The sequence below is a fragment of the Aricia agestis genome, chromosome Z, assembly GCF_905147365.1.
Source record: "Aricia agestis chromosome Z, ilAriAges1.1, whole genome shotgun sequence".
NCBI lineage: Eukaryota > Metazoa > Arthropoda > Insecta > Lepidoptera > Lycaenidae > Aricia > Aricia agestis.
Window position 1 is genome coordinate 41,313,117 of NC_056428.1, and position 27,550 is coordinate 41,340,666.

Consider the following 27,550-nt stretch of genomic DNA (forward strand, 5'->3'; position numbering starts at 1 on the left):
TTACACCTATGAAATTTATTTGTCAATTGTGCACCCTGAAACACAACGAAGACGTATCGTACAGCTTCTTCCAGTCTTATTTATAAGCATTAAGTTTCAAAAGTCGGTAGAGCCGAGATGCCGTCGACTGTACAATAAATCAATCAACGTGCGAATCAGGTGCGACAGCACAGCAGAACTTGAATATTTGTGAAGCACGGGCAAGATGTTGTATGATGCTGATGTTAGATGTTTCTGTTCCGGAACCGCGATACAACGAGCGACATAGCTTCTCTCTTCATGCTCGATGACCACCGAAATTCAACCGGCGAGTAAACCTAATTGTTAAAATATTGAACTGTTATGAGGTCGACTCGCCACCCGGTCGCCTCTGTGAGCGGAGTCCTCAACGATGTTAAACAAACTCACGTGTAATAGTATCACCGGCGTTATCTCGCGATGGGCTGAGCAGCGGGTACGGTGTAGTAGAACCAGTTACATGGGATGGCGACTGCGGTAGCAACGGTTCTGCGTCGTCCACGCGGTAGGTAGTTGTCGGTCGTGCAGGACGTGACAGCGGCTAGGGGGAGATGAGGCTTGAGATTTGTGCGGGAGGGGTTTCGAGGCTAACCTTTATTTATTTTATTTTAATTTATTCGGAAAACATACAGTGTTCAGTTGCACTATAGAAGGCTATTTAAAAATCTTAACACCATTAATACGTTTCCACATTTAGAGACTACTTAATTACTAAAGCTTACAAAACTTATAAGTCTTGTACACAAATAAACAAAAAAATAAAACCGACTTCCAAGTGAAAAAAATAACATTACATGGTGGGTTGCACCATCTTACTTTAACTATAACTGTAACCTTAACTATAACTACAATGCAAAATATCAAATCTATGGTTAAAGTAAAAAATGGACGCCATATTTAACCATAACCATAACCTGACAAGGCTTTAAAGGAACGTGGGGAAAAAAGAAACTATTGCTGTCATCATAAAAACCGCCATTTTTGACAGTTCTCCTTTACCAGCTGCAGCGCCCCCGCCCACGTTCATTTAAAAATTAAAGCCTTGTCGGACCAGCGACAGACATCTGTCAAATTCTGTGGTCAAAGTTAAGTTAGCCTTAACTATAACCATAACTTTGAACATAACTGTAACTATAACCACGCCTCTGGTTCAATGCCACCCATCCTTATTGAACTAAAATAATTGAGAAAAAATTAAATGAACTAAAAAATATTAAATAATTCTTATTCTTTAGTAGTGCCTCTTTTAGAAATTGCCTAAACCTCAACTCCTTTTATACGTGGGAGAGCCATGCTTCGGCACGAATGGGCCGGCTCGACCGGAGAAATACCACGTTCTCACAGAAAACCGGCGTGAAACAGCGCTTGCGCTGTGTTTCGCCGAGTGAGTGAGTTTACCGGAGGCCCAATCCCCTACCCTAATCCCTTCCCTACCCTCCCCTATTCCCTTCCCTTCCCATCCCTACCCTCCCCTATATCCCTATTCCCTCTTAAAAGGCCGGCAATGCACCTGCAGCTCTTCTGATGCTGCGAGTGTCCATGGGCGACGGAAGTTGCTTTCCATCAGGTGACCCGTTTGCTCGTTTGCCCCCTTATTTCATAAAAAAAAAAAAAACTATTTCTGTATACAATCTTCATTATTTTAAAGTCGATACAGATCAGAATCGTGAATTCAATATTTGACACATTTTCAATATATTATGATAAAATATTTTTGGGACTGGTACCGACTTCAAAATTCTGAAGATTTTATACAGAAATAGTTGAAGTAATGTTATTGTTTTCACTTCAGGAAGTCGGTTTTAATTTTTTGTTAAAAATAATATTTTCATTCTTTTTAGATATCTATACTTATGGCTTTCTGTAAAGATTACTCGGCCGTTTGTGAACCGATTTTCAAAATTTTTGTCTGTTCTGTGACTTTCGTTCTATTATAGCACATCGGCATGGAAAACATCAGCTGAACATTAAAAAAAATATTACTTCTGCGATTCTGCGCGAGACCAATCAGCGTTGGTCGCCCGCAGACGTGTGTCTTACGCTCTGGAGTTAAGGTTGAATTTGTAATGTTCAAATGTACAGCGCCATCTTTTAACAGAAGTTGGAACTCAACTTAATACAATGTTGTAAACTTGTTATTAATGTTGAAACTAGCTTAAACAGTAGTTTTAAGTAGTTAAAGCATATTTTTTTTATGTTCAGCTAATGTTTCTATGTGGAAGTGCTATAATAGAACGATAGTCACAGAACAGACGAAAATTTTGAAAATCGGTTCACAAACGGCCGAGTAATCTAAAGTTCTAAACATACAAAAATAAAATAAAAAAATATCCACAGCCGAACATATAACCTTCTCCTTTTTGGAAGTCGGTTAAAAAGAAAAAAAAATAGCTTATAAAAAGGTACACACATACTTTGTATTATTGTGGTTCAGTTATAGGAGATAATTTATTATAAAACGACAGTCAGAAAACACCGTCAAAGCAATGCTTAGATATAAAGACTTTTTGTGCCAGGAATCGTTGAGTAAGTATATATTATATCTAAATCGAAACATTTCTTTATATTATGATCTTGTAAACACTTTGACGCAAATCGTCAAAGTGTTTACAAGATCAATATAAAGAAAGTATTTTTTCTATAATTTGTATCGGAAAAACGGATATGAAGGGGATTATAAGAGGAAATTCTGGAAGATCGACCGGAAACTTTGATGTTAATTTTTGGAAGTTCCTACTCCCCTCTTCTGAGGGGAGTCTATTTTATGTTGCGCAATTTTGAGCAGTATCGAGATGTCCGCTATTTGGCGTCCCAGGTGTAAAGGCAGGAGGTGGTATCGTCTGCACGGACTAGGAGTTATGATCGAATGTGCTACATTTAAATTGTAGAAATATCGTGAACCGTCTTTGGATTTACTCTAACCGGTTAATGTTGATGCTATATTGGGGATTCAAATTTCAGAACCATACTCGAGAACACTGCGAACAAACGAGCAGTAGACAATTTTTGAAAACCTCGAAAGCTTTATGCACCTGGAGCCAAATTCTCGGTCAGCCGATGTCAGTTCGTCTAACGATCATTAATTATTCTTATTTCCGTTTCCATTAAATATAAGTAACTAAGAAAGCTTGACAGCCGAACTGAAGTATCGAAGTTTTAAAACGAAGGTCGACGATTTGTGCCGCTAAGCGATGACTCGTTTACGTTATTATTTACTCGTATCTATCAGACAGCAAGAATGTAAAACCCCTTTCGCTGATGCATGACGTCATCTGCTCACTCCAAACTAAAGAAGCTAGATAGAGTACTAGCTGTAGCGTGCAGTCAGCGCCATAAACGATACTGCGGTATAACCTTCAGCACGCATGTAACCGACATACCCACAGAGCGGACTCTCGCATAGGCACGTAATACTCATAGGCACAAAAGTGAGTATTTTGTGCCTGCGAGTCCATACATGATAAACTACAGAGGCCTAGAGGGGACTAGCTAGTCCCGAGCTCGATGTAACACTTACCGACAGTGGAGACTCCAGGAGAGGCACATTCCCGAAGTACGCGCCGTCGAGTCCAACATGTCCGGTATGACGCACGTCGGGCTGCGGGCCGGATATCATACTGCGGTCTATGCGCTTGGTCTGCCGTTTCGAGTCTGATCGCATTAATGACGCACGGAGACAACCACGATTCGGAGACAGACTTGGGAAGCGCTGCGTGAAAATTTCTTTATCACCACCCATGTATACATTCTTTATCCTAAATACAAACTATGACTACTGTATATAATATATATGCAGGTATGTATGTGGGTAAATCCTAATGCGTCTGGGAAAAGACTCGCTTAACTTTGCGAAGCAACAGACACTCACTTGATAAACAGTAGACGGTCGCGTATAATGTGAGTAGAATGTTAACGCAAGAATTGACATCTAATTACATCATATTCCCATATTATTCCCAATAATTTTCCATCTTTTAGGTAAGAGATGACCCTAAGTGAGTTTCTTAAGCCCGTTTTCTCTTACGGGCTAGTACCCGGACCGATAATAAGCATCATCGTAGACCAGTAGGGGTAGCAACTAGTCAATTTATGTAAAATTAATAATTTAGATCAATATTCAAAATCCTTACCTCGTGTTCCAAGTATGGTTTAGTGAGTGCGGGGTCGAACAGACCGCACGAGCCGCCATGGATCGAACCATACCACATCGCCGATTTTGTGAATCGCCTAAAAATACACACATTTTACATACGGAAAACCGGATTTTTCAATCAGGAACGGGTATTAAAAGAAGCCCAATAAAGAACCCAGTTGCCTCAGTTGGTTCTGTTTTGCAGAAAAGTAGAAAATATTATGAGATTTCAAAAATGAATGAATGAATGAAATACTCTTTAGCCTCACCAATTATTTTTACATCACCCGAGTAACATTAAGAACTTGGTGATGGAGTTGTGAATCGAGTAAGAATCAATTTCATCGATGCCCGTCCAAGTTTACGGTTACTACTTAAAGGCCTGCATGCACTTTGATTAGTGCAAGTGCAGGTGATTAGTGTAGTAAAGGACTCGCACTAATTAGTCGCTGTCCACACTAGGCCTGTATTCGCTTATAATATTAATAAGTGCAGGTGACTAATGCAGGTGATTACTGATTAGGAGAAAGTAAGTGTGAACAACGACTGACTAGTGCAAGCGATTAGCCGGCTGCGTAGTAACGTGGGAATGGGACGCGTTCCAATACTTTCTGCTAATCTCTAATCACCTGTACTTATCACTAATCAAAGTGAATACAGGCCTTTGCTACACACTAGTTGAGCGACGCGACACTTCACATCTCAAGGTACAAGTTGGAAGCTGGCTACAAGAAACGGCAGCAGACGATGGGTCGTCGCGACACTACTGGTTTCTGTATTTCTATGAATAAGTGTCGCTAGATTCGTGTCGCTAGCTGCAGAAGGGGTTTCATAGAAATACATAGAAACCAGTCGTGTCGCGACGACACGTCGTCTGCAGTTGTCGCGTGTCGCTCCGTTCCAACTTGTACCTTCATTCTCCACTGCGACGTCCCATTCCGCTCCGCAGCGGCGTAGTACGGTTTCACCGTTATCGCGTGTCACAATAAGGCTGGCCACAAACGCACGTTTCCCGTATTCAATTTCCGAATTCGTTTTCCGTATTCTGAATTCCGTGAGACTAGCACAAACGTTCGTTTTTTTTACGCGCGAACGCGTCGGCTTACACTTGTAACGCACGTGCGGAACTGGTTTCATATGGAGAAAAGCTTGCAGTATCGGCATTTTATATAATATTTTCAGTAGAAAATACATTAACTGCCGCTCACGTTTATTTTCGCTATTATTTGCGCATTATTTCCGTATTTCCGAATGCATGGAATCGGTAGATACGGAAAACGTATGCATGCGGCAGGCCTAATAATAATAGGTTTGCTACTCACTCTTTGCCAACAACAGTAAAGATCTGTCCGGCCTTGAACTCGAGGAAGCCTTGGCGACGACCCCCCTCTGGCTTCTTGTAGTCGGTTATAGCAATTACCTGACAACAAAACTAGTTAAGTCTAAAGTTAAGTTACAGTTAAGTCAACATTTTTTTTCTTAGACCTCTGTGCCTAGTCTTGCAGGGAAAGTGTAGCTTATTATTATAAAATTGCTCACAACGCGTGTTATGCTTCTAATAAAAAGGCGAACGACGCGCTGTGGCGTTTTTGTGGCGTGGTTCGTGGTTCATAAACTATCTGACTTAGGGAGATCGCCGACGACAGACTTTTTGTGCGATCGAGTCTGCGGCGCCCATACAGTCGGCATACAGTCGGCATGGCCACGCCATGCCGACTGTATGCGCGCCGCAGACTCGATCGCACAAAAAGTCTGTCATCTGCAATCTCCCTTAGAGCATAGAAGTAAAGGAATTTAATAAACACCTCCTCTATCTCTATAAAAAATGTGCTATATTTTTAACAAAAAGCCATTAATTAAAAAATACTTTTATTTTTATTGTCTGTATTTAAGAAATTGACATCGTAGTCCACAAGTTAACAGCTATCCTTTAATTTAATAAGACCTTTTGTATGTTTGATAGGAATTAGGATATTCACATGAGTATTGTCTAAGCACACTAGGCCGAAAAAACGGGGAAGAGGGGATTTCGGGACAAGCTCGAGCGTGTCAGATTAAGCTTGTATAGGCTTCCGACATGTGTCTAGTTATCATGGTATAGAAATCAGATTTTTCATGTGGTGGGTTAAATTTTTTTTAAAGTATTAAATTTTATCGGATCTGTCAGATTAAGATATTGGATGTTTAGTATACCCTAAAGAAGTTTCCATATAAAGCACTGACGATTCAAAGTTAAGGTAAGCCTGTAGGGAGATTTTAAAATATAAAAAACTAGATGTCCCGCGCGGCTTCGCCCGCGTAAATTAGGAATTTCACAGAAACCGTACATTTTCGAATAAAAATAGCTATAAATACTCCTTTCACATGGTCTACTCTATATAAGTGCCAAATATTGCTCCAGTAGTTCGTGAGATAAACCCTTTCTAATATTTTCCCCGTTTTTACCACATTTTCCTGAGTTTCTTCGGCCGTATTAGTCTTAGCGTGATAATATAATATATATAGCATATAGCCTTACTCGATAAATGAGATATCTAACACTAATTAAAATAAGTTTTTAAATCGGACCTGTAGTTCCTGAGATAAGCGCATTCAAGCAAACATACTCTTAGGGTTTATATTATTAAGTATAGACTTTTTTTAATTATCGCTTGACAAAGTCGAGCCTCGATCTAAAAGACTATGAAAAGGCTCATAATTATGGGACGATGCATGGTATAATATTATGGTAGTGATGATGATGAATGTAATTTGTATAGTAGCATATGCTTTCCGTTCTTAAAACAACGCCGAAACTCCCAAACTTGTTATCTATGAAGAATCAGTTCTCTCAGCACCTTCCGAACCACGGTATACCAGATATACCTCGGTGCAAAATCTTACTTGTTTGTAGCATATGCTTAGAATACTTCTCACGAAACCGAAGTCACCACATGTCTCCCCATAAATTTTGAGGAGTTCCCTCGATTACTTATGGATCCGTCATCCGTCCGATCATCAGATCACCACTTTTGTGAATATAATATCAAATTGGAATGATACCCTATATAACAAAAGAAAAATTTAAAAAATCGGTTTACAAACGGCGGAGTAATCGTTGAACATAAGAAAACGAACATAACACCTCCCCCATTTTGAAAGTCGGTTAAAATTGTAGCCTATGTGTTATTCTGATGTATAAGCTATATTATTGGAAAGTTTCTTTAAAATCCGTTAAGTAGTTTTTGCGTGAAAGAGTAACAAACATCCATACATCCACACATCCATACATCCAAACTTTCGCCTTTATAATATTATTAGTAGGAAGTAGGTTTATCCTACTATTCATATTATAGTGAAGTTTCATTAAAATCTATCCAGTAGTATTTGCGTGAAAGAGTAATAAACATTCATACATACATCCAAACAAACTTTCGCCACAAAATAAGATGAGTAAGATAACTGTGTAAAATTTCAATCGCCTACGTTTCCGCATTTTTCGTTAAAAGCGATCCAAAGTTTTTCGCTTGCGTATTTTTAATATACTAGTCTTTCCTATTTTGTTTATTTTTACTACTAACAGTATTCATATACTGTTACTAGTAAAAATAAACAAAATATTACATTTGAATTTGGATTCTGTAATTTTTATATTATGTTTGTTTATTGTGTTTTCTCATTTTGGCGCCAATGTATTTTACAATATTTTGCGATATTGAAATTGAGTGGGGTGATCAAAAGAACTAAATCGCTGTGATTGCATCACACAAAGTAGGTATGGAGTCCAATGTCATTTTTAAAACTCTCCATACGCTTGGTATTAGTAAAATGTTTGTGTACCGGGCCATTAATAAGTACAATGAGACCTCCTCTGCTTGTGGCAGAAAAAGATCTGGCCGTCCACGCAGTGTTCGTACAAAAAGATGGTTAAAGCAGTAAGGGAAAGAATTTGAAAAAAATCGGTTCGAAAGTAAAAGATTTTATCTCACTAGATAAAGATAGTACCTAGAACCATGTCGCGTATTTTAAATTATGACTTAGGACTTTAAGCTTACAAGAGACGTCCTGGTTATTTCCTAACTGATAATTTAAAACAGAAAGGGTGGTAAAATTTAAACAATTACTGAAGCGGTACGCAAAGGGAGGTCACAAAAAATGTTTGTTTACGAATGAGACTTTTTTTACAATTAAGCAACATTTTGACAAACAAAATGGTTTTATTTATGCTTGAAGTTCTAAGGTTCAACATCAAGTTTAATAATCAAGAATGGTCCTTCCAACAAGGCTCGGCGCCGGGTCATAAAGCTCGGTCGGTTTGGTCTTGGTTGGAAACGAACGTTTCGGACTTCATCAGAGCTGAAGACTGGTCGTCGTCTAGTCCCGATCTCAATCCACCGGATTATGATTTTTGGTCGGTTTTAGACAGCTTGCTGTAAATGCCGTGATAATTTGGAGTCACTAAAACAATCCATTCGACTGGCAGTGAAGAATTTTCCCATGGAAAGAGTCCGTGTTTCTAATGATAACTGGCCACAATGTTTAAAGGACGTTGTAGCCAATGAAGGCCAATTTGAATAAGCTTTTAATATTTTAAATTGTTTTATATTTATGTATTAAACTAATAAGTACACTGTAAAAGTAATAAAATTTATTTGCAATAGAAAAAAAAGTTTTTCTTTGTATCAGTATTTATGGCTAGATATACATCTTAGCTTCCGAAGGATCATGAAAAAAATACTGAAATTCTTGGTTTACATATTTATTTTCCACATTAATATTCAGAGCTCTTTCTCGCTACAAAAACATATTCTTAAGTGACATCCCTTGTAGTATGTCATTAATACATTAAACACAAGATGTGTTTAAACTTTAATGTATTCATGAAAAAGGAAAGGTTTTCCGTGAAAATGGCAGCCATATTTTTAGTATTTCTCGGGCTTTCATACTAATCTAGATTAAGTATTATTGTATAGTATACTAGCGGCCCGCCCCGGCTTTGCACGGGTGAACATTGATTTTTAAATAATTATTTTTCAATCTTTTTTCTCTAATTAAATTAATAATAATAGGTTATTTAATGAGAGAAAAAATATATATATAGTTCCCTTTTTTCTCTCATTAAATAATTATAGGCTATAGCCTATAGTCAGCAGAAATAGTGTAGATTTAAAAATATGCATTAATTTTACTTCCATCGGCATCGTGGGTATCGCAGACATCGTGGGTATCGCAGACACAATAGATCTTCAATAATTGTTATGCTGGCAGCCGGCTGCCGCTATTGGATAGAAATTAATTATAATAGCAATCAAAAATAATAGACATTCAAAACGTAATGAATTAATGAAGCACTATAATATTATCCCATCAATGAAGCGGCACCCGGCTGTTGCATAACTATTATATTATAAATCTATTGTGTCTGCGATTCCCATGATCGAGGTAATAATAATTAATATTTACGTGGACTCTCCGGGCGAGCACACCCGAGCGGCCCGCCTTAACGACGCCCAATTCGAAACGTGCAGCAGAAATCGTAATATTTTAATTTCGCCATAACATTAAAACTAAACGTTCAATTTTAATCATTCAAAGACCAAATATTATCCACATTAACTGTACTTAGTAATGAAATAATTTATTTTGATAAGAATTAATGCCATGAGTAAAATAAAGGAATTTAAATGTAGTCCAAAAACATTTCAAGATTTTTTAATAAAAAAATGGTTGGTTGATTTTTTACACCTTGCATCCGAAAATCCCAAATATCTTACGGAACCCTTTTTTTTCCAAAATAAAATTTAGCCTATGTTCAGCAGAATTAATGTAGGATTCTAATGGAAAAAGAATCTTTCAAATCGGTCCAGTAGTTTCGGAGCCTATTCAAGACAAACAAACAATCAAATCTTTCCTCTTTATAATAGTAGTGTAGATAGTCATAGATAGAGTCTTAGCCCGTCATCGCGTGGCCATTTTGTGCTTACTGACTGACTGACTTCGTTATTTGTCCGTCTGTCTGTCTGTCTGTCTGTATGTCTGTCGCCAGGCTGTATCTCAAGAACCGCTATAGATAGACTTCTGAAATTTTCACAGATTGTGTATATCTGTTGCTGCATAACAACAAATACTAAAAACAAAATAAAATTTATATTTAAGGGCTCCCATACAACATATGTGATTTTTTTGCCTTTTTTGCTCAAGATCAATAACGGCAACATGTAGACACTTGAAATTTTCACAAAGGCCTTAAATATATGTGTACTTTAATTATTAATAATAATATTTGAATAAAATAAAAGGGGGGCTCCCATACAAAAAAAATATTTTTTGGCCTATTTTTGCTCTGTAACGGTACGGAACCCTACGTACGTGAGTCCGACTCGCACTTGGCCGATTATTTATGTTCAACGATTACTGTGCCGTTTGCAAACTGATTTTCAAATTTTCTTCTTTTGATGTATAGGGTTATCATTCCAATTTGGTATTAAGTATATTCACAAAAGTGGTGACCTGATGAAGTGATCCATAAGTAATCGAGGGAACTCTTCAAAATTTATATGGAAACATATTGTGGTGACTTCGGTTTCGTGAAAAGTATTCTAAGCATAATTTGCTACCAACAAGTAAGATTTTGCACCGAGGTAGGGGAGGGAGCAGGGGAGCAAAGCGGCCATAGGAGGCAAAGCGGCCACCCTTAATATTTCAGTTTTGCACAAAGGGCAAAGCGGACCGGGCGAAGCGGCCAATAGGCCGCTAAGCTAAATGATAGTTTTTATATGATAATTACTTAAAACTATTATTAGATGCTGAACAAACTTATCAAAAGAAAACTATCCAGGGGTCATGGGAAGAGACTACGATGGCGCGTGCTATTATATATGTTCAACAAAATCGGGGTTCAGTCAAATTAGTAGAAAACAAACATGTTTATACTTTAAGGAGACGTTTAAAACAGGAATATATCGACAAAACAAAGTTTTATTGATGTATTTTGACTATTTTTATTTTAGAAGAGTTGATTATTTTTTATAAAAAAATATTGTGATTGTTGGAAGATAAACTCCTGTCAAGAAATCTCAGAAACCGAGCAGAAGCGATATAAGTAGCAGTTTACAGAATTGTTTTTGATAAATACCTATTTTTGAACATTTTTAGCATTTTATAAAAAAATATATTTATTTAATATAGAAAAAAATACCATTTCGTGTGAACATTTGGGCTGGCCACGTTGCCCTTACCCCTATGGCCGCTTTAGGCGGGCTCTCGGGCAAAGCGGTTTTTTGACAGGTTGTTGTAATATGTTAATCATGAGCTAATTTTAAGATTTGGGTAAATATGAATCACACATAGCAGAAATATAATAAATGCACTATCTAGTAGCACATTTTTTATTTTTAAATATATAATATTTCGTCTTTTTTTCAAATTGAAAGTTAAGGTGGCCACTTTGAGCTGACCTCCCCTATACCATGGTTCGGAAGGAGCTGAGAGAACTCCCGATTCTTTATCTAGATATAATTTTATAGATACAATTTTTAAGGCAATATTTGGCACAGAAGGGTAGCCTACGTGAAGGGACATAAGTTATTTTTTTGCGGGAAAATGTTCCTACGGTTTTCGTAAAATATTATCTAACTTACGCGGGCGAAGCCGCGCGGGACATCTAGTAGTTGGTGAAGGAGTGCATCGAGCTAATATTATTTTGAAATTATGCTTTTATCATACATTTTTTAACAAATTAAACATTATACATACTACAACACACACACTAGCCGCCATACTCAGAGACATTTAATTACGATTAACCTTCAATTTAATGGAGGGATTGACAGATAATGTATGGGGCTTATTTCAAAATTTTGAATTAATTACATTTAAGTAATTAATGTTCCACTCTGAGTGCGACAGTTATGGCTGGTTTACACGTGTTAAGTTGATAAGTATTTAACTAAATTTTAACTTAATTTTAAGTTATTGTAAACACACAATTTAGTAGCAAGTAGCAAGTTAAAATTTAGTTAAGTACTAAACAAGGAAATTAAATTTTTGACTATTTTCTGTTAAGTTGGCAGGCGGGGCTTGTCACTGGACACATTTCGGGCAGGCACTTCAAATTAAGTTAAAATTTAGTTACTACTTATCTACTTAATACGAAATACTAAACCAGCCCTTAGAAATTTTGATTGACAAGCCTTTTTTTTTATGATATAAGGGGGCAAACGAGCAAACGGGTCACCTGATGGAAAGCAACTTCCGTCACCCATGGACACTCGCAGCATCAGAGAGCTGCAGGTGCGTTGCCGGCCTTTTAATAGGGAATAGGGTAATAGGGTAGGGAAGGGAAGGGAATAGGGGAGGGTATGGAAGGGAAAAGGGATTGGGCCTCCGGTAAACTCACTCACTCGGCGAAACACAGCGCAAGCGCTGTTTCACGCCGGTTTTCTGTGAGGACGTGGTATTTCTCCGGTCGAGCCGGCCCATTCGTGCCGAAGCATGGCTCTCCCACGTACAGCCTATACCACAATAGACATAACTACCAGTAGTTCGACTGCAAAGAAACGGACTGGTTTCAATATCTGTCAAATTCGTCGGGTTTCACTAGGATTATAAACGGAATGTGCCTCGCGCTGGCTGATATAATTTATTTTTAAATATTTAAAATAAAGATTTCAAAATTGGATTCTGACAATTTTAATCGCATGTGCCAAAACACAAACAACAATACGACCAAAGAGGAACACGTCCAGCGAATGTGTCATAGTTTTAAATTCGTAGGTAACAATTTAACAACCCTAGCGACGATTTTCGTCATAATACGTCAAATTTAAAAATTTCAACATCAGTTCTAAGTCGGTATACTCTATAATTCTGTCTACTCTGCCTATACACACGAATTGTACTCTTTTATTTACTTATGGTTGAAATCTGTTGTCAAATGGAAAATAGATTTAGTTTTTTTTATTGAATCTTAAATACTGTTAGAGCGTTTTCACATTATCCGATCCGATATAGGTGGGTATCGTAAGTCCAGCGTACTTGGAGGTCAGTGCTAAAAAATAATAAAGTCAATATTTTGACAATAGAAAATCAATAGAAAAGCTAAAACGTACGGTACGGTAGTGATTATACTTATTATCTGTGAGAAAAGTAATCATAATCACGGACGTGAAAAAAATACGGACGTAGCATTACACTATCGCTACGTCCGTATTTTCGTCCGTTATTCGCTTATTGTACACGTGACCGACACTCACACACACAACTAGGTACTACAACCCGCTGTCATTGTACATTGAGTGACGGCACCAATGACACGCACACATCCTACACGGGCGGCCATAACTATGCTTCACTCGTGCTTCACTAGGTTATGTCCGTATTTTTTTACGTCCGTGCACATAATTTAATTTTTTATTTGAGGCCGAATTCGAACATTGGGCGAATATGGAAATACAGTTATAAAGGATTTATTACATAATAATATGATCGCGAGAAATAAATCGAGAAAATATTGTATAGTTGCCCCTGACAACGGGTCAACAAGGAAAAAAATATTCATATGATAATTTTATTTTCGGAGGATTTTTACTAAGCATATTAGAATATAAACCCGCAGTGAATATGGAAATAATTATTCGGATACAAAAAAGTATTCAAATCCAAATCGTCGACGTACCCATCTAAAAGGTTGGTGCGTAATTCAGTACACGTAGACACGTTTTGTTACCTACTGCTGTAGTCAACGTAAAAATGAAAAAGGCGTCTGCTCGTGTAAGAGCCCTTCTCGGTCAAGGCTCACAAGCCTCCTTTATTACGGAAAGGGCTGTTCAGTTTTTAGGACTTCGTAAGTAAGCCGCAGAAGGTATCAGGCGTAGTCTAACGCCTCCGTGGTCCAGTGGTAGAGCGCGGCTCTTGACACGGAGGTCGTGGGTTCGATTCCCGCGTTGGAAACATGTTATTTCCAAGTTTGGTTAGGATAATGCAGCTGATCCCCTGATTGACAAGTAAGATGATCTCTCGCCAGTCGTGTCGGTCTTCCGTGTCACTGGGTTATGACTTATGAGAGGAAAATATTTTCTTACTACCCGGCGAGGAGAACGGTATAAGAAACTCAAACGGGACCCACTTTTTACCAAAAAAGAAAAAAAAGCATATTATAATATGCTAAGTACTCAAAAACGGTTTTGCTCGATAATTTTACTCCAAATCGAGTAATAATTACTGTGTGGACCGCAAAACTGACAGCTCAAAGGCTCGCATCGAGCCGGCTTGATGGAATAAAATATATATCGATTTAAAGTAAAAATACCGAGCAATGCTGAATGTGTGGACGAAAGCCCGAGCCGCGGGTTTTGCTCGACGTTATTGGCTCGATCGAGCAAAACCGTATAGTACTTAGCAATACTGAAACAAGGAATTAAGACTGCACTGACCCTAACTTGACTACATACTTATAGGTAGATCTCAAAATCTGTAAGGACTAGAAAACTGTTTTTTTTACAGAAGTAACTTCAGTTCATGAAGATTAAATAATGCTCAAGACGAAAACACGATTACTGAAAAAGTGCTCGATAGTTTCTTTTTTACAAAAAACCTTATTTTAGACACATTTTTGCTTGGATCTTCGAAGTTTGCTGTCTTTTCTTTAATATTTTCGAAGCGTCCATAGATATTATTATTACTACTGGTCCGATCTATATAATATTATAAAGCGGAAAATGTGGAAAAACCGGGGGAAATTATTTGAAAGGGCTTATCTTACGAACTACTGGAGTAATTTTTCTGTTATTGCACAGATAAGAAGTAAACCACGTGAAGGATCATATTTTTTGTGGAATAATTTGTCTGTGAAATATTATCTAACTAGCTGTTGCCCGCGACTTCGTCCGCGTGGACTTCAGTTTATAGCGCGCGATGTCAACAAAATTGGTGTCAAAAGCTTTTATAAAAAAACCCTGGTACCCCTTAAATCAATACAGCTGTGCAGTGTGCAAACAATAAGTACTTCATTTTTGTATGTTAAACTTTATATATTATGCCAAATTTTAAAGCTTATTTAGCCCCCCAATTACACAACTTTACCCATAAACTATTTATCATTGATAGGTTTAGCCCCAATTTCACCAACGTCTGTTAGTGTTAACAGCTTGTTAAAATATCCTGTCTTCTCTTTCATTCATATGAAAAACGAAACAGCTAACGTGATACTAATTCGAGCATTAACTTTAACAGTCGTTGGTGAAATTTGGTCTTAAGGTTACGTCACTGCCTGCACAGATAAAGTACTGAGTTATTTAATACCGTAGAATAGATATAACAATCGAAAAAAATCGAGACTTAAATGTAAGATGATACCACCTCTTATAGAAAGACTTTTGAGCAAGCGTCAGCGCCATGTAGAAGACGCACGGCGCCATATGAACGCCATTATGAATTTTTTGAACAAATTTACGACCCTTACAACCCTTTTTTCCAGTAAAAAAGTAGCCTGTGTCCTTTCTCAGGCTTTAGACTATCAGTATACAAAATTTCATTACAATCGGTTCGGTAGTTTTGGCGTTTGGCGTGAAAGCGAGACTGACAGACAGACAGACACAGAGATACTTTCGCATTCATAATATTAGTACAGATTATGTGCACACTGCACAGCTGTTTTTGGGTATTTTGATTAATTAAGGGCCGCGCTACACCGGAATGGCAGCGGCGAGGCGAGCACTTTCAGCGCTGCCATTCCGGTGTAGCGCGCTGCGCGGCCCTAAGAGGGGTACCACTTACCAGGGTTTTAAAAAGTTTTTAAATTTGACACAAATTTTGTTGACACCGCGCACTATAAACTAAAGTCCACGCGGACGAAGTCGCGGGCAACAGCTAGTTATGAATAAAAACAATAATATATAATAAAGTAGGTATGATTAGTTCTGTTATAATAATGAAGTAAAAAATAAAGCGCCATCTGTTTTCATATATTAGAATTAAAATGTAAAAAAATTTTCTGGATGGAATATAGGCCAACACAACACACTCGAACTCCTTAGAAATGCAGTAGGAGTTCTATAAGATCAGATAGATTGATTATTATTATAGCAAGTGATAATATTATTAAACATAATATTCTAACGTATTAAAAACTATAAACAAAAACATAATAACTAATAAGTATGATTAGTTCTATGTTACAACGAAGTAAAAAAAAAGCGCCATCTGTTGAATCGTATTAGAACTAAAATGTTCATTGCATCGCGTCGATATATTTCTGGATTTTTTATAATATTATACATAAAATATATTTAAGATTTTTGAAATATTATTTTAATACACATCCAAGACCCAGGAACATTGAAAACTTTTTGTTCCGCCTGCGGGACTCGAACCCAGGACCCCCGGGATGAGCGCTGGCCACGCGCAATGCGAAGTAATTTTCATCGATATTTTCATGGAAATAAGATATTTTCCCACATCAAAATGTAGCCTATGTCCTTTCTCAGACTCTAGAATAACTGTGTACAAAATTTCATTGCAATCGGTTCAGTAGTTTTGGCGTGAAAGCGAGACAGACAGACAGACAGACAGACAGACAGACAGACAGACAGACAGACAGACAGACAGAGATACTTTCGCATTTATAATATTAGTATAGATTTACGCAGGCAAAACCGCGCGGAACGTCTAGTTATTACATAATTGGAGGAAATTTAGAGGACATAATATGAACTTTGAGTTTTAAAAATCGTGAACTTACTTGGCTCGTAAGTCACCGACGACGTCGACGTCGGTGACATTCGAGAAGCTGGCTCACACTAGATTACCATTTACCACGTCGTCGACGGAAGAAGCTTTGTGTTATTTAGGAATTATATTATATTACGTTTGAAAGACTAATAAGAAAAGACGAAATCGAAAAGTTTGGGTTTTTTAATGTTTCTTGCGGTATCCAGCTCTTAATGAATTAATTTTTCTTTTGACATTATATTCTGTAGTAGCGTCTTTTTTCCTTAGGTATAATTTCTTATAAATTATTATAAGCTTGTAACTTCATACTTTTGTATTCGTTACTTTTTATTTTCCAAAGACAAGGATTATTACCATGGCGCTCGTGGCGAATGAGTTGCTGGCGTTTATCCAGCACGCCATCGACACAATGGACGAGGTTAGCATTATGCAGATCTGCAAGTCCTCCTTCAACAGCGAGGAGATTTGCCAGGGGAAGCATTTGCTGCAGAGCGCGAATATGCCATCGCGACGAAGGTATGGAACAGAAAGAAGCGTGCAGGATATCATCTCCCTGCTGAAGCAGACGGATCCGGGTGAGGTACCGGCTTTTGTGGCGAAAAAACTGCACAAGCTGCCGACCGTGACGCTGGACCACGTCGACGTCGTCACCCTCTTAAAGGACATCAGATTCCTGAAAGAAGAGTTAGCCGAAGTTCGAGGTAGACTGCAGGCATCGGAGTCTACGATCAGCGATCTACGTAATGAATTATCACAATAAAAGAGTGGTAATTCAATATGTAGGTCACCTGATGCCTCGTTCGTCACTCGCCGACGTGGTGCGCAGGCGATCACGTTCAGCCCGTCAGCACTTTCAGACGGGTCAACGCACGAGCACGTCATCGCCGCCGCCGCTGCTGCCCCCGCCGCCCGCGCCCCGCCTGCAATGGAGCCGCGGCCGAACTACGCAAGTGTCGCCGCTTGCCCCCCGCCTCCTGCCCCGCGTGCCAAAAACAAAGGGAAAAAGGAGGCCCCTGCAAAGGAGTGTCCTCCCTCCGAAAAGGACCGAAAGTGCGATGATGACGGGTTTATAAGCGTGGAGAGGAAGAAGAAGAAACCCATCGTCCGCAACCATCGCGGCACCGCACCCGAAGGACCCGAGCAGCTGTTGCGGCGTGAGACTCCCGCGACGCCGCTGTACGTGTCCAGGCTGCACTGGTCCACGACGGTCTAGCAGGTCGTGGACTACATCAGGAGCAAGACCTACTTCGTCTTGAGGGTCGAGCGCTTGGAGTCCCGCCACAAAGTGAATTTTAGTTCCTTTGTGGTGAGAGTCCCGACGCACCATCTACCGACCTTCGAAAAGGAGGAGTTCTGGCCGATTGGAGTCGTCTACAGGAGGTTCCGAGGACGACTTCCGAACACATCGCGCCCCACGTCGCAGACAATACGTATTTAGTGTTTTCGTGTTAGTGGCCGTGTTCGTCGGCGTATTTTTGGACAAACCTTTTATTGCGCATGTCCAAAAGATGTCATGGCAACGCCATAACAAGTTGCTGGTCAAGTTTGTTTATACATGTTAAAATAATAAAAGCTAAACATAAATACATAAGCCTAAATTGTCTAACAGCCGCACAAATAATTTATTTAACACCATGATAGTGTTTGATTATTTTATTTTGGAAAATATGGATATGGATCACTTGGAAAAATTTAAAAATTTAATTGTTTTTTTTTTATGAAATAAGAGAGCAAACGAGCAAACGGGTCACCTGATGGAAAGCAACTTCCGTCACCCATGGACACTCGTAGCATCAGAAGAGATGCAGGTGCGTTGCCGGCCTTTTAAGAGGGAATAGGGTAACAGGGGAGGGTAGGGATGGGAAGGGAAGGGAATAGGGGAAGGTAGGGTAGAGGATTGGGCCTCCGGTAAACTCACTCACTCGGTTAAACACAGCGCAAGCGCTGTTTCACGCCGGTTTTCTGTGAGAGCGTGGTATTTCTCCGGTCGAGCCGGACCATTCGTGCCGAAGCATGGCTCTCCCATTGGTTTGTTCATTGCAACGCCACCAACAAATTGCAATTGCATTAAATGTCAAGTCGTAAACATGTGTCGTTGCCATGGCATGACATGATTTGGACATGCGCAATAACTAGGTTTTGCAGCGAATGCGCTACTGCCGACGAACACGGCCATTGTTAGTTTTTAGTATAATTGTATGTATGTTAGTCTATAAAGTATTCTTATAATATGGGCCAAGATGCCTGAGTTAAATCAATAAATAAAAATAAAAAAAAATACGTCCTATAAAACGAAACGAGTCCTATAAATTCTGTACTTTCATGAGAATATGTACGGAAATCAATCATTTTGAAATTATTCTTATAACACCATCTGTGTACTTATTACCTAATCAAAAATATTGATTGGGTAAACAAACAAAAAATACCTATTAATTCGCGACCGCTTTAAATAACATAATATTAAAATTGGAGACATTATAAAATGATTTTAAAATCCAGTATCCCATCAAAAACATTTCATGTAAAATGTTGCCGATACGGTTTACCCTGTAAAAATATAATAATATCATACCTGATGTAGAGCCAAGCTTCTGAATCTACACGGCCTAAATCTATTGACCCTAACGCTCATCATAACGATATCAGTTAACAATGACGAACAGCTTGAGACTCACCCTTTCAGGTGCCATGGTTTCTAGTCTGGAAGCGATGTCCTTGAATCTAGGTCGATCTGCCGGATTATGCGCCCAGCATTCTAGCATCAACTCGTAGTACGTGTCCGGACAACATTCAGGCCGCTCTAACCGCTGTCATATAAAACACATATTGATATGAACGCTCGTACTATGAACAAATTAAAGCGAATTAAGGGTATTATTAAGTCTTATGAAAACATTAAATATGAAATGTAAAAAAAGGAAAAATAGAATGAATAACTCAAGAAACTTAAAAGACAAACTTGGTAAAAAAGCTGTAAAATCTGTACTGTAAATGAAGGAGTGGTAATCCCTTATATCTAACTACTCTATTTAATTCTATAAGCCCCTTTGTACCGGCTCCTTGAGACCACAAACCTGATATTTAGGCGCATCGATGGCTTCGAGTATCTGCTGTCCGGAGAAGGCCACCCAGGGCTGAAAGCCGTAGGTGAACATCTCCCAGAGACACACTCCGTAAGCCCACACATCACTCGCTGACGTGAAACGAAGGTACAATATGCATTCGGGCGCACACCTATAATGTTAGCTGGTTTTTAATGCGAGGAAACTGGGCCTCGATCCTAAGGCGAAAGCTTAAGAGCCCAATTCCGGTTTTTAAATTCTCAGTTTGGTTACCACGTTGCCGCATTTCTATAGGCCTCAAAGGACAACTCAAACGAGTGCCGATTATCAAAAATAGGCTTCAACGCATGGATTCGCAATTCCCGTTTGAATCAGGATTCGGATAAATACTCCTCGCGGTTTTTAGTCAATGCATAACGTTGTAAGTACCCGAACCGAGTCGACCGCGAATTGTGAGGTAATGCGCTGAAGGATTCTTACATCCGCCACTTTAAATTAGGATTCTCAGGCGATTATATGTATCAATGAGCCAACACGTTGACTAAACGTAAATTTGAGGTATAAGAATTGGGCCTTTAAAAGTGATAGCAAGACAATATGTCTGATTATGATAATATGCGTTGCGTTTGTTAGCACCTAATTATTACATTTTTCCGTAACTTGGTTCTTGTCAATCTACAAGATACGGTACACAAAAATGTCACAAAACTGGCAAAAGCATTTGTCATTCCGACGAAAAAACGTCATCTGTTGACGAATTTTGGAATGTCATAGTGAGCAGATTAAGTAACAGATAGAGCTAGCAGATTACAAGTTTTGATAACGAAGATATTCTTGATGATGTCGTTCAGGCTTGCAAATAATAACAACTTTATAGACTTCATGTCGAAAATGGATGGGTCATATTATTGGATCCGACCGTAAAATCCTGCATGAATCGTTTTTTTTTTCGATCAAATATATTTTTAAATAATCTATAGAAATTACATGCACTTTTGAATTCTCACCAGAACTCAGTTGGACAGCTTACAAGTGACGGCATAGTGCTAAATCCTATTATTTTATGCTGTAATATCGTCATATTATACATACGTCACCAGGTGGTTCATATGACCCATCCATTTTCGACATGGGCCTGTAGTCTATTAATGAGTAACCGAAAATACATTTATCAATAAACAAAAAAGTCAGATTAAACAAAAATAAAATGTATCAGAGAAATGATGATAAAGATGGCGGACTTACGTCGTTGGGTCGAATTTTGTCACAATATTTACGGCGGCAGTCGTGACGCGTGATTTTTTGGTTGAGCACAACGCGATTACTACCTGACCAAATTACGTAGATCCGCCGTCTGCCATACATAGTAACCTATGAGTTACTACTTAGTAACCGGTAAGCACTTACCACGCGACTGGCAACTTGAGATTGACGTTGTAGTTTGTCTGGTAGTAGTCTTTGCCGGCGCCGAGCGCGCGGGAGAGGCCGAAGTCGGAAATCTTCACTTTGTTCTTGCTGAACACTAGTATATTACGAGCTGCTAGGTCCCTGAAAATATACTTTACATTACACTCCTGCTGGAAAAATAATCGGCCAAGTGCGAGTCAGACTCGAGCACGAAGGGTTCCGTAACATTATAGAGAAAAATTAGGGCAAAATTTGTGTTTTTTGTATAGGAGCCCCTCTTAATTTTTTATTTTATATTATTATTGAATATTAATGTTAACATAAAACTAAAGATTGTGTGAAAAATTCAAGTTCTACCTGTTGCTATTATTGATATAGAGCAAAAAAGGGCAAAAACATCACGTTTGTTGTATGGAAGCCACCTTAAATATTATAGATATGCGTGACACATTATAATTGACAATAGTAGGGAAGTTATCTAACAAAAATTAATCGATAGTTTAAAAATATCGAATCACTTCGTAAAGGAATTGCAATCGAAATTATCGATTTCGTACTGACATTTCAGTGGTGCCGGCGATTTAAGATGGCCGCCCTTTTTTATCGATTTGTTTCGATTCAACAGAGTCAATCTCTATTGACATAGGTTCCGTTTCATGCATTATGACATTTTTCAAATGTTTTCGTAACAATAATTTTATACTCCTATTTCACAGTTAATATTTATAATTTTTATTAATAAGTTAGCATTTAGCATCTTTTCATATTTATTATAGGAAACATTTGTTTCTGCAGATGGAATATAATTTATTAAGTACATTTTGTTTTCTTGCAAAAAAACCCGTAGCAAGGAACATGAAAACTGTCACCCATATCATCTTAGAACGCACAAACTATAATATTATTTTGTTTTTAGTATTTGTTGTTATAGCGGCAACGGATATACACAATCTGTGAAAATTTCAACTCTCTAGCTATTACCGTTCTTGAGTTACAGCCTGGTGACATACAGACAGACAGACGGACAGACAACGAAGTCTTAGTACGGAACCCAAAAAAGGGCAACTTCGTTGTAGTGTAAGGTACATATAAATTATAATAGGCAACTTCGTTCACCTATTATAATTTATATGCACCTTACACTTTTGTTTGAAAATACTAGGAAAGCGAATAATAGGATTTCCTGCAGTCGTAACTCTCGTGTGCGGAGAACTGGAGGGTTTAACGCAGGTTCTGATTTACAACAAAAATATTTTCTTTATACTCCGTTTCAATTCATTTCCGTTTCATTTCTCATCCACACAAAACTTAGTACAGGGGATTATAATGCTACCAATTTAAACATCGCGTATTAGTTCGCAATTAAGAATTTAAATAGTTCATTAATTTGGTAGTTAAAATCAGTTGTTTGATATTTATATCAAAACGAAACGGAGAATAGCAATTATTATTATATTGTAATGCCGGCTCTTGATATAGGCGAACGCGTTGGCCAACGCGTCTGCAGACGCGTTGGCAGTGCGCTTGCAACGGCATTTGTGAGTAATCCACACATAGGAAGGTCGTTCAGTATGCTTTGGATCGCGCCAATGTGCGGACGGATTCAAAATGGATGTTTAGTCGCTAACAGCTGCAGCTGTTTATTTATTCACAGCTTATAATTACTTTGTAAATGTGGACAAGAAAAAGTTTTTAAAGAGTATTCTGGAAATAAATAAATAAAAGGCGAGAAAACGTAACAAACAAAGAAATAAACTCACTTTTACATAATATTTTATAATATTAAAATAATATAAGTAATTATTTTATTACCTACTTATTATTTATTAAATTATTACATACAAAAATTATTACATATTATAATAATTATCATAATTATAACTCCGGGCAAACTGATCGCGCGGCCTATGTGTGGATGGAGCGCGAAGCTTGCGACAAATGTCCTTTGATCTTTTGCCGACATTTCCGACCCGCGCGGCAAGCTCGCAGATGCGTCGGCCAACGTCTAAATACCTACGGCCAACGCGCGAACGCCCGTTCTACACATTGGGCCAACGCGTCTGCAGACGCGTTGGCCAACGCGTCTGCAGACGCGTTGGCCAACGCGTTCGCCTATATCAAGAGCCGGCATAAGACGACTAGGGGTGTGTTTCATGAACTTGACACTAGATGGCATTAGACGTCTGAAGACTTGCAGTTATTAAACATTCGAAAATTTTATGGACAAAACCAAATTAGCTTAACAGTATTAATTATTATTATTGCAGATTATAAATAGTGGGATGTCAAAGTGTAATACGATTATATGAACAATAATTATAAAGTATACCTAGATACCAATAATTTATAATACAAAAAAACTTGATCTGAATCGTTTCAACTGTTTGAATGCTACGATGGCATGAGGGACACGCCGCACGCGTCACACAGACAGACAGGCATGTCGAACTTATAACACCCGTCGGTTTTGTTGGGGGTTTAAATTTGGGTAACATCAACATAAAACATTTAACACTCATTCTTCTAATATACCGTGCACACACGATTCTCAAAATAAAACACACAATTATTAATATTTAATTAAAACCCTAAGGATCAGAAGAAACAAAAATCTAACATAACTTAACATTAGTCTTAGAAAAGAGGTAGGTATTGAGTAACAAAGCTAATCAACAGAACTTGGTTGACTACGGAACCCTAAAACGGAACCCTAACCAGCAAATTTTTTTTAATATAATGGTAGGTTAATAGTTACATTATTAAAGAATAACATTGTCCTACAATAAGAACAATCCATATTTTAGGACCATCAAACCCTTTCTATCTCTGTTAGCTACCACTTTCAAGAATTTAGCAAATAAATTTTTTGTTCTTGTTCTTATCAAAATGAAGCTACTCACAAAAATTTGCTTGATAGTAAAAAAAAATTGTTCTACGGAATCCAGACTATTATAAATTTTACGATTTAAACTTGACAGATTTCGTTTTAGATCGCATATTGGGGATACACCAAAATAGTTGAGTGTGCAAAATATGCGTGACGAATTTCGCCTAAAACAAAACAATAATATGAATCTTGCCGGTAAATTTTTGACCCATTTTTATATAAAGGGTATTTAGGATTCTAATATCGATTTTACTAAACCGAATAGTTTATGCGAAAGATACTTTCAAAGTGGCTTAATGTGAGTGGGAGACACACCGTCTTAACTCCTAAAGTTATAGATTAAAAGCTAAAGAGAATTTAATATTATGAGTAGATATTACAGTTTACTTACATCATATTATGTACCATGAAAACAGTGAAAATTGGTTTGAACGAGATCTAGAAAATAGTTTTTTTTTTTATCTATACTAATATTATATATGCGAAAGTATCTCTGTCTGTTCTGTCTGTCTGTCACACCACGTCAATCTGGCCCCGTGCTAAGTACCTAAAGGACTTGTGTTACAGGTACCAGACAACGGAAATATATTTAATACTTTTATATTTATATTTATACTATACATATATTTAAGATTTTTATTATATCTTACACATATTTAATACACATCCAGACCCGGGAACATTGAAAACTTTTTGTTCCGTCGGCGGGATTCGAACCCGCGACCCCCGGCTTGAACTACCAACGCGCTCACCACTGAGCCACAGAGGTCGTCATTGATATTAATATGCATCTATTTCAGTAAAAACCTAATAGGAAATGCCAAGCGACATCACATAACATAGATTGAGTAGTTAAAAAGTGCAAACGATCATATAAATACTATTTTTTATGCAATAAAATGGTAGAAAACTTTTTCATTCCGTCATAACTTTATACTTACAGGATATTTTTGGTTGCTGTCAAGTAATAATGAATCCGTATTTAGCAGACCATAACGTAAGTCTTATTGGTTGTGGACATTTGCTCCAAACTCAATACATTTTTATTACATCTACAATATTTTTCATACAAAATGGTAAAAAACACGACTTTTCATTCAGCCATAACTTTTCACTGACAGGGTATTTTCAATTGCGGTGTGGTTATAATGACTCAGTATTTAGTAGACATTTTTAATATATAGGTCTCGTTAGTGGTTGTAAATTGGACCAGACTCCATACATTTAAAAACATACTCTTGTTCAAATTAAGTTAGTTCCCAAAATTCATAGATGGCGCCGTGCCGTCTCCTACATCGCGCTGACACTTACTCAAACGTATATAAGAGGTGGTATCATCTCACATTACATTTTCGATTTTTTCGATTGTTATTTGATATTTCTTTATTACTATCTAATTTTTTTTTATTTTTATTTTTTTTACGTTATTAAATAACTCAGTAATTTATCTATGCAGTGACGTAACCTTCAACCTATCAATGATAAATAGTTTATGGTTAATATTTATAAATTATTGAAGTCCACGCGGACGAAGTCGCGGGCAACAGTAGTACGTTATAACTGATAAAATATCGCAATTTGCCGTAAATATTCAATCAACCGAAATATAAAATTGAATAAAAAGCATTGCCTATTGATCCCTTGACGTCCATAAAATGTGATATTATATCAACGGATAGAGCAGTATTTTTTCCCACACACATTCTGAAGTCTGAAGTCTCTATCACGCAAACTATCTAGAGCAGTGTTTCCCAACCTGGGGTCGCGAGTATACGTATGGGGGTCCGCGGTGTCGTCTCTGGACCATACAAAGTCTTATTACGATTCACCTAATACATCTATTTACGAAATTTCAACAGAGGCTGTGACATACGGACGCGACGGTCAGATACAGACACGACGAATTATTACAGGTTTTTTTTAACATTTGGCTAGGGGAACCCTAAGACTATAAATTATTACGGAAATAATCATTTAAATGATATGTATCATGTACTCAATACATTTCCTTCAAGTAAAAGAGTTATTTGAAAAAAATGGTCCAAAATATTAACCGGCAATTTTTTCCTTAAATCTGTTGGAAAAATTATCAAGCATATTTTCCATATTCACTTACCTGTGTACTGTGTACGTACCTTACTTACTTAACCCTTTCTATATCAGACGGCGCTATATTCAGCTGAGTCCTGAGCGAATGCTAAATTTTTCCACACATTGATGTAAAGAAGATCATTCAGGTTTTTTATATATACAGAGTGTAAGAAAATTAACTGCTTGGGTTAAGGTGTATCCAAAAAGTACTAAATATTTGTACGCACCCCGATTATAGAGAAAAATACAGAGGACAGGATAACCACAACATTTACATATCACATGCTACTGATTACCTTAATGAGATCCACGAATTAAGCACTGTAAGAACACGAAATTTACATAAAATTAATTTTCTGTTCATAAAATTAACTGTCATAAGACAAAAAAAATATTTAAAAAAATGTTAAAGAACGTTTATGTACCAAAGCATACTATTTAAAGTTCCTGATTTCATTAATGATATTAGTACATTATGTATGTACTAAATGGTATTAGTACATACATGGGAAGGGCGCCCCCTGCAGAGCTGTTTCTGTATAATTTGTATTGTATACTTGTCGTATTTTACTTAGTCATAATTGCAAGACACTGCAATTTTATATTTTTCGTAATTTTTCATCTTTATAGTAAAAGATGGCCCCGTGCGAATATCTTACGCCGGTTCTTCTCGCCGGGTTAGTTCCCGAACCGGTGGTAGGCACCAGTATAGTCCCGACGTTTAGAGAACATTTGAAAAAAAATATTCTGAACTAGCGACCCGCCCGGCTTCGCATTGGGTATAAAATGTTATATAGCCACTGAAAAAATGATTAAATCGATTTTGACAGTTTTGACTTGCATTCATTATTATTTAATGCTACCCATGGCCGCATTGGTTGGTTGGTACCCGCGCCGCAAAAGCGACATTCCGCAATTTTTAAATCTGTAATATCTTCGAAAATATTCATTTTTAAATCATATGCTGTAAAGGGCCATACAGATCTACATTAAATCAACAATGTATTTAAGTTATTTAATTGGATCAGGATTAATGCTGTATTTATTAAAATTGCTTCCAAAATTAGCCATTATTTATCGTAAAAAGAAAATGTCAATTTTTTTTATTATGGGATATCCATAAGAGAGAGACATATACCATCGCGGTGTTTTCTGTAGACCTTTTCAATGTGTACAATACTTGGTACATTATTTTGATAAATCTCGTAGGGTTCAGCCTGCGTTTGCAAAGTAAGCGGAAAA

The 27,550-nt window shown here is 37.6% G+C and overlaps 1 protein-coding gene across 1 annotated transcript in view; it reads right to left on the reverse strand.

Annotated features, from left to right (window-relative positions):
• LOC121738763 (activated Cdc42 kinase-like) overlaps window positions 1–27,550 on the reverse strand; it is a 133,996-nt gene that overhangs the window by 37,108 nt on the left and 69,338 nt on the right. Inside the window, exons 7-13 of the mRNA XM_042130998.1 lie at window positions 21,331–21,471; window positions 19,936–20,095; window positions 19,537–19,668; window positions 5,473–5,570; window positions 4,149–4,245; window positions 3,536–3,727; window positions 409–559 (exon numbers count right to left, since the gene is read on the reverse strand). Coding sequence (XP_041986932.1) covers window positions 409–559; window positions 3,536–3,727; window positions 4,149–4,245; window positions 5,473–5,570; window positions 19,537–19,668; window positions 19,936–20,095; window positions 21,331–21,471 — 971 coding nt within the window. The remainder of the gene's footprint in view (window positions 1–408; window positions 560–3,535; window positions 3,728–4,148; window positions 4,246–5,472; window positions 5,571–19,536; window positions 19,669–19,935; window positions 20,096–21,330; window positions 21,472–27,550) is intronic.